The sequence below is a fragment of the Sinohyriopsis cumingii genome, chromosome 1 (assembly GCF_028554795.1).
Source record: "Sinohyriopsis cumingii isolate HCF-2022 chromosome 1, ASM2855479v2, whole genome shotgun sequence".
NCBI lineage: Eukaryota > Metazoa > Mollusca > Bivalvia > Unionida > Unionidae > Sinohyriopsis > Sinohyriopsis cumingii.
This window is the reverse complement of record NC_142961.1, coordinates 162,758,465-162,770,662: the sequence shown is the minus strand read 5'-3', so window position 1 is coordinate 162,770,662 and position 12,198 is coordinate 162,758,465. Positions and strand designations below refer to the sequence as shown.

The window sequence follows — 12,198 nt, the reverse complement described above, 5'->3', positions numbered from 1 at the left end:
CGGTCAGTTGCTGTGGTAGACATAATGGATGTCAGATTGACACCATTTTCATTTAGGACAAAGTATACATCATCAAGTGATTTGGTCATAATGATCATCCATTCTGGGGGAGTAATAAATATTTTCAAGAGTCCCATCATGGCATCCATACAACTGGCACCATTTTCATGTAGGACCAACTAGGCATCATAACAAGTATATTACTGAAAACCCCATATTGACATAATCATCCATTTGGGAGGAGTAGAGATAACATTTTCCTGAGAAACACCATGGTGGTCATAATAAGGTTTGTCATTTTCATCATGGACTATCTAGACATCTAGAACTCTTCTAATGATAACCCCATGTAAAAATGCATCTGGGAGGAGTAACGAAAAAATATTTTTAAGATGGCCACATACTAGACATCAGATCTGCACTTATTTAGTTTATGATCAGCAAAACATCGTAAGAAGTCTTTCAATGAAAACCCCATGAAGATGTAAGCATTAATTCAGGAGGAGTAATGATAACAAGATTTTTAAGCAAGGACCAACTAGACATCATAACAATCCTTGTGGAGATATCATGTCATAAAGACTTTCCATTCAGGAGGAGATTTTCAAGATGTCTGCTGTGGCAACCATATTGGATATCAGATCATCACCATTTTCATTTAAGACAGCCAAGGCAGCATGTGAAGTCTTTTAGTGAAAATCTAATGATGCTATGAATGTCCATTCAGTAGAGGAAATGACAGCAATAAGAAGGGTCTGAAGAGAGCTGATGTGACACCCATACTGGACGTCAGATTGGCATCATTTTTATTTAGGACCAACTAGACATCATAATGTCTTTTAGTTTAAAAAAAACATAATGATGTGACCAAAATGGCCACCATGGCAGTCATATTGTATGTCCATGGAGAACCATTTTGCTTAAGGACCACTATAAATCATATGAAGTCTTTGGCAAAAACACAATGCCGATATCACTTTCTGTTCAGAAGAAGCAGTAACATAATTTTCATCATGGGGATGGGAGACTGGATGTCATTTTAGCACCATTTCCTTTTAGGAACAACTTGACTTCAGAAGTAGTCTGTCAGTAAATCCCATGTTGATATGACCTTTCATTCAGGAGGAATGGTGATAGCAAGATTTTCAAGATAGGCACTCTGACAGTTATAATGGCTGTCCAAGCAAAACCATTTTCATTCAGAACCAATTACATATTATAAGAAATCTTCTGGTAACAACCTATTTCAATATGACTTTCTGTTCAGCAGGAGTAGCAATAAAAAAAGATTCTCCAGATGGCTATCTGCTATATCCTTCCTTACCATTGCCACAGGGGCCTGCAGTGTACTACACTCACACCCATGGTATAGTGTATGTCTGTTTATATACATGCATTCAAGATTTTGGAGGCCCCTGTGACTATCTCCGTTTTAGAAAATAAGCAGAACAATTGTGCACCACATGCAAACTGTCTTCCAACAAAAAGCAATAAAAGTGAATCTTTGATACCAAACTGGTCAATCAAATATCTCATTACACCAACAGAATTAGGCTTTATGACTGGTAAACTCATCATTTTGTGGGCATAGACTAAAGTGTATTGTAAATGGTGTGCTAGTGCACAGGATCTGCAATCAGAATATGCAGAAACACTGATACAAATCTGGAACATTAATTCTCACATCACAAACTTTGTTGACAATACATGGTTGAGAACTGAAGTCTTTCTGCAGAAATAATATTTCTGGAAGTGACCTTAACCTTTGACATCCTGAACCCAAAATCTTGTCCCAAGTGCATGCCATTCATAAAGGTTGATCAAGGACAGTGATGTAGAAATAATACAACTGCATAAATAATATTTCTTCTTTCAGTCATAGTGAGTGACCCTGGTCTTTGAACATTTGAGCCACAAATTTAAAGGCTTCTTCCTTGCCCCAAGTGCCAAAACATCCACAAGGTTTGGTTTAGGTCAACAACATAAAACTAATGTTACTGTGTGGAAATCATTTTCCTTCTTTCATTTGGTAATCTTGATCTTTGTAGTGATGCCAATCTAAAAGCATCATTATAAGGAATCCCAGCATCAATTTTTCAGAATTTAGGCAGCTCCTCCAGAATGGATAACATATTCATTAAAAGTAACAAATTTCTAGACAAACATATTGTATCTTCCTATCAGCCTATACATACCTAAGTAACAATCAGAGTCCAATGAGAATAAATGAGTATCCATTCCTCCCATTCCAGAAACCTACATTCCTTCTATATTTTCTGCCAAAAACAACAACTACCAACACTACAGTTGCTTTGTGATTTATATCTATATTCTTTTTCTCTTCACCTCTGCTGCCATTTTAAAACTATTTACAATATAGCTGACTGATTTCTTGATATCTATATCCCATTTTTCACACTAACAAACTATACTCTCTATACAATAATTATGCTTAAATATTTTTCTCCCAACCTGTGTCCACAGAGAATTCCTAATCAAACATTTATCCCACATAATTATGATTTTTCAGAATTCCGTCAATATGCTTTGTAATGTGGAATTTTCAAAGAACATTCATAATAATTCTGCAAAATATGGAAAAGATGGAGGAATATCGATACACAGTATGCTCCACATCATGGCAGACATACAACAAATCTTTCAACATACAAATATTCCTTCTGCAACAGATATGAAGACAAGCTTAAAAACATGAATTAACTGAACACAAAAAGTCTGCAATAATATCGATGTCACTGAATGAAGAAGTGTTTAAAAAAATCCAATACTACTCTGCAGCAGTGATGTACACAATATCAGCAAACATTTCCTATAAAACCCTGATGTACTCACATTGGGTGGGATACCAAGGCGTTCTCCGTTTGGCAAAGTCAGAAGCTTATTGTCATCTAGCACAGAGTTTAGGTTCTCAACCCATTCTGGGTCCACATCACCATCAAAGATGATCCATTGCCGCTTCTGAAGTTCACCCCTCACATTGTCAATAATCCTATAAAAAAAGATGCAGGATTTTTAAAAATAATTTTTTGGGGATAAATATAGATTGGTATTTATTTTAGAAAGCCCATAATGTAAAGCTCAATCACAGAATTTGGATGAAAGACAAACAAACAAGAGTCCCTCAAAAATGTCATGGTCTACATGCTGAAAACTGCTTCCAGGACTCAAAGATAAGAAAGTTTCTTCTTGTTTACTCCCAATAAATGAAACCAACTCTCGTACTCTTGAGCAATATTAAAATTTTCAAACTGGCTACTACTGTAGCCATATGTGATGTAAATTTGGCAGCATTTTCTTTCAAGACCAACTAGAAGTCACCAGATGTCTCTTGGTGAAAACCACATTTCAATAAGATGATCTTATTATTCAGGAGAAACAGCTTCAAGCTTTTAAAGAGGACTATTGTGGCAGCCATATTGGATAAGACTGGTACCAGTTTCATTTAGGAAAAAAATACATCATGAAAGGCTTTTTAGGGAAAAAGAGTATTGATAACATTATGTTCAAGATGACTGCAATATATTTGATACTGAATGTCATATCTGTACTATTTTCATTTTTAGACATCATGAGAAATGTTTTAGTGAAATTCAGTAGCAACAGCAAGATGTGTCTGGTGGCATATTCAATATCTGGGTAGGATTGAGTTCAGCAATCTGAGAATACAATTTCTTCTTTTTAAGTTCTGAGAAATCGAGATATTCTAGGATTACCTCTGTCATTATGAATATCCATTCAGCAGTAGTAACAATATTAAGATTATCATAATGGCCACACTAGCCGCCACATTGGATGTAATAATCACATCACTTTTATTTCAGATCATCTAGACATCACAAAGTCTTTTGGTGAAATCCCCATGCTGATTTGATAGCAATAACATTATTTTCAAGATGGCTACAATGACAGCACAATGGATGTCAGACTGGCATCATTTTCATTAGGTCCAACAAGACGTAAGAAGTCTTTTTGTGAAAACTCTAGGTCCAGAAGTAGTAACAATACAATGTCCAAGATGATTGCTGTGGTGGCCAAAATGGACATCAGATTAGCACTATTTTCATTTTGGACCAACCAGTCACAAAAATAAGTCTCTGGCAAAAACCCATGCAACAATGACTCTCCATCAAGGATGAATAGCAATAACAAGATTTTCAAAATGGCTGAAACAGTGGCCATTATTGGCACCATTTTCAGTACCAACTAGACATCACAAGAAGTCTTTTGGTGAAAACCCTATGTCAATATGACCACCCATCCAAAAGAAGTAGTGACAGACTTTCAAGTTGACAGACTTTCAAGTTGACCTCCATGGTAGCCATATTGGTGGTCAGATAAGCACCATTTTATTTAGAACCAACCTGACATCATATGAAGACTTTTAATGTCAATACAACCATCAGCTGAGTTGCAGAAAAAAGATTTTCAAGATGGCCACTGCAGTGGCAATATTTTACATGTTTGGGCAGCACTGTTTACATTAGGATCAACTAGACCTTGAGCTGAACGTGTATTTCAAGTTTCATGTCAATCCTTTAAGTAGTTTGAGGGGAGTGGGATCAAGAAAACTGTGCTAATGGATGGATGGATGACAGACAACAGGCATAATATAAGTTCGTCTGATCTAAGACCATTGGAGCTAACAGAACCAATCACCCTAACATTCTTGACTAAATTTATTTGGATCTGTGAGACAAACATTGCTATTAAAATAAAGACTTGCTTTCTGAGTGTGTGGGTGAAGAGACCATCAGTCCATTCTCGTGTGTTGGGGTCCATGTTTCCATACAGAGCATCTTTAGAGATAGACTGAAAGACAAATATAATGAACACATATACACAGACTGAAAGACAATGATAATAATGCTGAACATATACATGGACTGAAAGACAAATATAATGATGCTGAACATATACACAGACTGAAAGACAATGATAATAATGCTGAACATATACATGGACTGAAAGACAAATATAATGATGCTGAACATATACATGGACTGAAAGACAACGACAATAATGCTGAACATATACATGGACTGAAAGACAATGATAATAATGCTGAACATATACATGGACTGAAAGACAAATATAATGATGCTGAACATATACATGGACTGAAAGACAAATATAATGATGCTGAACATATACATGGACTGAAAGACAACGACAATAATGCTGAACATATACATGGACTGAAAGACAATGATAATAATGCTGAACATATACATGGACTGAAAGACAATGATAATAATGCTGAACATATACATGGACTGAAAGACAATGACAATAATGCTGAACATATACACAGACTGAAAGACAAATATAATGATGCTGAACATATACATGGACTGAAAGACAATGATAATAATGCTGAACATATACATGGACTGAAAGACAATGATAATAATGCTGAACATATACACAGACTGAAAGACAAATATAAAGATGCTGAACATATACACAGACTGAAAGACAAATATAAAGATGCTGAACATATACATGGACTGAAAGACAAATATAAAGATGCTGAACATATACATGGACTGAAAGACAAATAAAATGATGCTGAACATGGTCATTTTCAACTAGAAATTCAAGTACAGACAGTCAATTACCCCTTTATTCAACGACTGTTACAGATACAACAATACAACTTAATCATGTTGAATTGGGAAACATTTTTACAAAGCAAACTGATTGCTCTTTCAACATCTCTTTAGTGAAAATCAATTTTCTAAATAGCAAATACACAAACCTACCCTTCATTTTTCCTTTTTTCTGCCATAGAAAATTATTATCCAATTTGGCATTAAAAGTGGACTAGAACAGAAAATAAATATCTCTTTGCAAGAACCAGACCTGTAAATCTAGAATTTTGAATCAATATTGAACCAGACCTGTAAATCTGGAATTCTGAATCAATCTTGAACCAGACCTGTAAATCTGGAATTCTGAATCAATCTTGGAAAATCTCCTGACTATTAGGAATATAACAATTCATCAATTCATTGACAATTATGACATGTTGGCCACAATACCATACTTGATATATTTGTCCTGTACTACAATAATTTCAAAGCAGAACCTTGAAAATGTAAATATTGTCTTTAATATGTAACTGTCTCACTATCATGTCCATATTGTTAGCACTATCTAGCGACAGTATCCTTACCACTAAAACCAAATTCATAAGAGAAGAGTTTTCAATGGCTAATGAAAGCATGTATGAAAATCTATTTCGGTCATGGTGCCTGAGGTCAAGATTGAAGGTCGACCTGCAAATTGAAATTGAATCAAGAAATCTGGAATATGTGTCAACAAAACCATTTCTGTGCAAAGTTATTATAGAATTAAAATCAATGCCATATAACATGGTTGTGTGGGAAAAACAAATACTGTTATGTTAGAATAAATTTTATGGTACAAAAATTCAAGTCAAATCGAGTTTATCTTCAAGCCAACCTTTTTTACACAATGCATTTAAAGCTAGACTAAGTCCTGGTTCTCCAAGAGTGGAGTAAGTTACTGTTTAGAGGGATACCTTATTAAAGATTTTCGTGATTCATTATCTGTTGAGCAATTAGTTTCAGATAAAGCTCAGATTTCTATAAAGTAGGTTTTCTTCTCCTAGTTTCAACTTTGACTTGCAGTACAGCAAAATATGGTATCATATTATAACAAGTGTGCATAACACATGTAACAAGTGTATCATGACACATATCATAACAAGTGTATCATGACACATATCATAACAAGTGTACCATGATACATATAACAAGTGTACCATGATACATATAATAACAAGTATGTGTGTGTTTTATTTGGATTTTTAATGCAGCTTTATAAAAAAAAATCAGTCATACCACTATGATGTCTGCAGTGTGGCAATTAATATTGATGTCTAGCACTGAGGAATCATGCCACAGACATGAGGCATTATGTCCCACCCAGTCACATTATCCTGAACTTTGGTATCAAAACTGGGGGGCAAATTCAAAATCTGGGGATCTCTGAAGCACAAATGAAGGTAAAGGGAAACACTGACTATATGTTACCATGATACATATCATAACAAGTGTACCATGATACACATCATAAAAGGTGTACCATCATACATATCATATTGTGACTCAAGCCTATAAATAAAGCACTATTCATATTAAAACTTTCCTTGAGACTACCAGTGACATGTATGACTGGATCTTGTATTGTTTTCCACATGTGTCAACACTCACCTTGGGATCAATTACATGCGCAACACCCTCCAGCCCCTCCAGTCTCTCAAGGGCCTTGAGAAGCACCCTCCAGGCTGTTGACTTGCCGCTGCCACTGGGGCCAACCATCATTAGACCATGATGGAGCTGGGTGATTTGGTACAGCTGCAGCACCTAAACATGTGACAAGGAACTTCATAAGAAGGACAGTTTTAATGGCAAGGAACATCATAAGAAGGACAGTTTTAATGGCAAGAAACATCATAAGAAGGACAGTTTTAATGGCAAGGAACATCATAAGAAGGACAGTTTTAAGGACAGTTTTAATGACAAGGAACATCATAAGAAGGACAGTTTTAATGAAAAGGAACATCATAAGAAGGTCAGTTTTAATGACAAGGAACATCATAAGAAGGACAGTTTTAATGGCAAGGAACATCATAAGAAGGACAGTTTTAATGGCAAGGAACATCATAAGAAGGACAGTTTTAAGGACAGTTTTAATGACAAGGAACATGATAAGAAGGACAGTTTTAATGGCAAGGAACATCATAAGAAGGACAGTTTTAATGGCAAGGAACATCATAAGAAGGACAGTTTTAAGGACAGTTTTAATGACAAGGAACATCATAAGAAGGACAGTTTTAATGGCAAGGAACATCAGAAGAAGGACAGTTTTAATGGCAAGGAACATCATAAGAAGGACAGTTTTAAGGACAGTTTTAATGACAAGGAACATCATAAGAAGGTCAGTTTTAATGACAAGGAACATCATAAGAAGGTCAGTTTTAATGACAAGGAACATCATAAGAAGGACAGTTTTAATGCTTCTCATTTAAGGAAAAATTCTGCTTTCAACTTTTTTAAAACATACGTTACAAAACACTATGCATACATTTCTAATTTCAAGAAAAAATACAAATGGTTGCTACATTTGGTGAAAGAGACATTTTGCACATAAGACTGTACGTGGAAATAAATCTTCATTTACTTTGCACAAATACAAAAGATTGATTGATATCAAGAACTGCATTAACACTTTATATATATATATATAAGTTCTTAATATAAAATCATCAACTTTTGTATTCATGTAAGGTGGATGAAGATTAAATATAGTTCATACAGAGTCAGGAAATCCAAACACCTATCAAGAAAATTTAATTTTCAAGCAATAAAATTAGCTACATATAAACTTTGGAAAAATGTGGATTATGGTATGTACAATTCACAAAATTTCAAAATTAAATACTTCATTCTTTAGAAAGAACTCCAAAATATTTGTTCTTAAACCAGGTATTTGTGATGACACCTAACCAAGAGGCTTGGGGGCATGATGGTAGAGAAGCAATCATCTCATTTACATCAGTTTGGGTGTTAACAGTCTTATTTTCTAGAGCTTCTATCTCCTTGGGGCTTTCATGTTTAAGCAAAAAATGTTCTAAATTGTTTCTATTATCAGTATTTCATTCTTGTTAAGCTTTTCTCTCTAGCCATAAGTCTTCAAAGCACTTTTACTCATTGATTTAGTTGTGTATGTATCTACACTGATGACAAGCACCTCAGAGCAGAGATCAAATGCATGCACAACTTCCACAAAGTTGCCAGATTCTCATGACTTTACATTTGGCACTAGTTCTATGACTACATTAATTAGAACTAAATTTTAAAAAAATGCTGTATCCAACAGGTAATTTTTAGGTGCAACAGGGCCAGATGTTTCTACCATCAGTATGACTTACTGTGACCTCAGCTACCACTGAGCCCATGTCTTTCAACACAGTTCTTTGTTTATCACTTGGCCTTGCCCATATATACAGTGTGCATAGTAGTGATTATGGTAATTTTGTTTGAATATATACTTCGCATCAACAAGCACAAGATCAACCTTTTTGTTGCCCGCCTTAACAGAATAGCCACCAAATATTAATTCATTTATATCATGGAATGGTAATAAATCCCAAATGAAATGGTTATAAATGACGATCTGGCATCTGCAAGCACTCTTCCATTACTCTTTGGAATTGACCTAAATTTCAAACATTTTTCCAGATTACCACCAAAATTCCAGCACTTTTCCGAATTTGCATATTTGCATCAAGGAATTTACAAGAAAGAGAACCAAGGGGTACGGGGGGTTACTCATCAAACTTCTCATGTTTTTCCTAACTTAGCACATATAGGGGGTTCTAAGGAAATAGTGTCCTTTTTTTCTACCTTTTAAGCGATAGAAAATGTAATGTCCTGAAATTTACAAAAACCTCCTCAGCTGTAAAGGGGTTTTTCTTTCTAAACTTCATATACAGATTGCACGTCATGTCACCTTCATTTGTTCAATTTCAACTATGAAAATGAAACAGTCCACTGCTAGATGAAACTTAGGATCATACTTGTGTTTTTTGCTTGATTAATCAGCATCAGATTCCTCAGCAACATGAAAATCATCTCTGCATCATCTGCCATTTTTGTCTGCTTCATTAAATTAGGTAAAAGACTTGTTAAGTGCTAAGTATACACAACTATGTGTAAGACCCAGCCATGTTATAGCAATTTCACTACCCCTTTCTGGTACAATTACAAACACATGCACAATGGCTAACTGTCAGTGAATTTCACATGCAGAACAGCACAAACTTAGAGAAAGGTGACTAGTATGTTGCCATGGAAAAGAGAAAGCTATCTTAATTTACTATCATTATTGTGCACCATTAGATCAAACAGGTGTTGACATTATTGCTTTTGTTTGACTCCAGTCCCTTTTAAACGTTTTCTTGCAGGAGGTGCTAGCAGAATGGAAGAATCCCACCAAAAAGCCTGGATGCAGCAATGGTTTGTGGGAACAGCTTTAAACTGAATTTATGACAAGTAGCATTAGCCTTGAATTTCTAATCATCGATATATCTTTACCTACAACAGTATATCTTTACCTTTGACAGTACATCTTTACCTATTATAGTACATCTTTACCTATTAAAGTACATCTTTACCTATTATAGTACATCTTTACCTATTAAAGTACATCTTTACCTATTATAGTACATCTTTACCTATTAAAGTACATCTTTACCTATTAAAGTACATCTTTACCTATTATAGTACATCTTTACCTATTAAAGTACATCTTTACCTACAACAGTATATCTTTACCTACAACAGTATATCTTTACCTATGACGGCATATCTGTACCTATGACAGTATATCTTTACCTACAACAGTATATCTTTACCTACGACTGTATATCTTTACCTATGACAGCATATCTGTACCTATGACAGTATATCTTTACCTGTTATGGTACATCTTTACCTTTACAGTACATGGTTACCTGTTACAGTATATTTTTACCTATTATTTTATTGTATATCTTTACCTATTACAGTATATCTACACCTATTACAGTGTATCTTTACCCATGACAGTATATCTTTACCTATTATGGAACATCTTTACCTATTATGGTACATCTTTACCTATTACAGTACATGGTTACCTGTTACAGTATATTTTTACCTATTATTGTATATCTTTACCCATGACAGTATATATTTACCTACTATAGTATATCTTTACCTATTACCATATATCCTTACCTATTACAGTACATCTTTACCTATTACCGTACATCTTTACCTATTACAGTATATTATGTTTAACTTTTTCAAATACTACATAACATACAGAAAAATATCATTGATGATATAGAACAATGACCTTAAAATTACTGTTATCTAGTGGTATCTATGATACTGATAATTTTCAAATACTATCAGACATCTTCAAAACTAGTCTCCATATAAAACAAAATGACATAAATCATTCTCAATATTTTAGACATGGACAATTCTTGAATATTTCAAGCTGTAAAAGCAGTTTCCAGGCAGGGTGTCAATATGGAAACTTTAGGTGCGCAATATGAAATCACCGACTGAACATGTCTCAAATGTCAGATAAGCCTTGTATGATTAAATGGGTATGTAGCACACTGAATGCCTATCTAGGAATGTCTGGCATAACCAGAAATGATTTTTTTTCACCTTCTCCACCCATTGGGTGCCATGTTCACCAGCCTCTCCATAGACAAGGTACAATTCCTGGCAGACCTTCCTGACCTCACGTCGCAAAGCAGTCATTGCAGCAGGCGTGTATGTGACTCCAGGGAACACATCTGATAGAAGACTGTGAAGGAGAGGAATGTCTTCAGCCACCAGCTTCGGTACCATGGTCTCCATCACACTCTGGATCAGGATCTGAAAAACAAATGGCAGCATAACATACTGATTAAAACATGAAGAAGTGGATAAAATAGATGAAGGATTGTGGCCAGTAAGCTACTGTTTAGATGAAAGAAAGGATAGACTGATTAAAAAAGAAAAGAGAAAAGACAAAGATAAATACAGTCAAATCTTGATTATGTTGGGGGTGTCAAAAAATCAATAAAACCAGGTCCCAAGATATCAGTTTAGTTGACAAAGCTACTGTAGAACAATGACTATGCATCATAAATACAAACAAATGAGTTTCATTTTTTAGAAACAAATGGTATTTCTAATGCACAATAAACATAGTTCAGTCATGCCAGCTTACTGAAAATAAAATTGGAGGTCTTTTAAATGAGATTAATTAACAAGTCACACATTTTTTTACAACACTTAAGTTACTGTAATAATGTCAGTGGTTTATAGTTGTTTTCATTTCCCTATGAATAGCCTCATCCTGTTGGTAGCCTCAGCAAGAAAATACTTTTCTCATGCTGACCAAAATCAATGCCAATTCAAGTAAATGTACAAGTAGGACTGTACTTGTTCTAAGTATTTTCTCTTGTCAGTGTTGACTTGTGACTAGCAGCAAAACATAACTGTCCAAAACTGTGTGTGAAAATAGATCACTTGTACTGATCATCAGAGGTTCCTTTACACCAGTATATATATTTTTAGTGATAAAATTTGCCTCTGTACTGGA

At 34.7% G+C, this 12,198-nt stretch overlaps 1 protein-coding gene across 6 annotated transcripts in view; it reads right to left on the bottom strand.

Moving 5' to 3' along the window:
• The window catches only part of LOC149808282 (cytoplasmic dynein 1 heavy chain 1-like), a 231,803-nt gene that overhangs the window by 111,857 nt on the left and 107,748 nt on the right, over window positions 1–12,198 (bottom strand). For all 6 annotated transcript variants that reach the window (XM_089975555.1, XM_089975563.1, XM_089975577.1 and 3 more), the window contains 4 exons: window positions 11,274–11,486; window positions 7,260–7,412; window positions 4,745–4,830; window positions 2,854–3,010 (listed from right to left, as the gene is read on the bottom strand). In XM_089975555.1, the coding sequence (XP_089831681.1) occupies window positions 2,854–3,010; window positions 4,745–4,830; window positions 7,260–7,412; window positions 11,274–11,486 (609 nt within the window). The remainder of the gene's footprint in view (window positions 1–2,853; window positions 3,011–4,744; window positions 4,831–7,259; window positions 7,413–11,273; window positions 11,487–12,198) is intronic.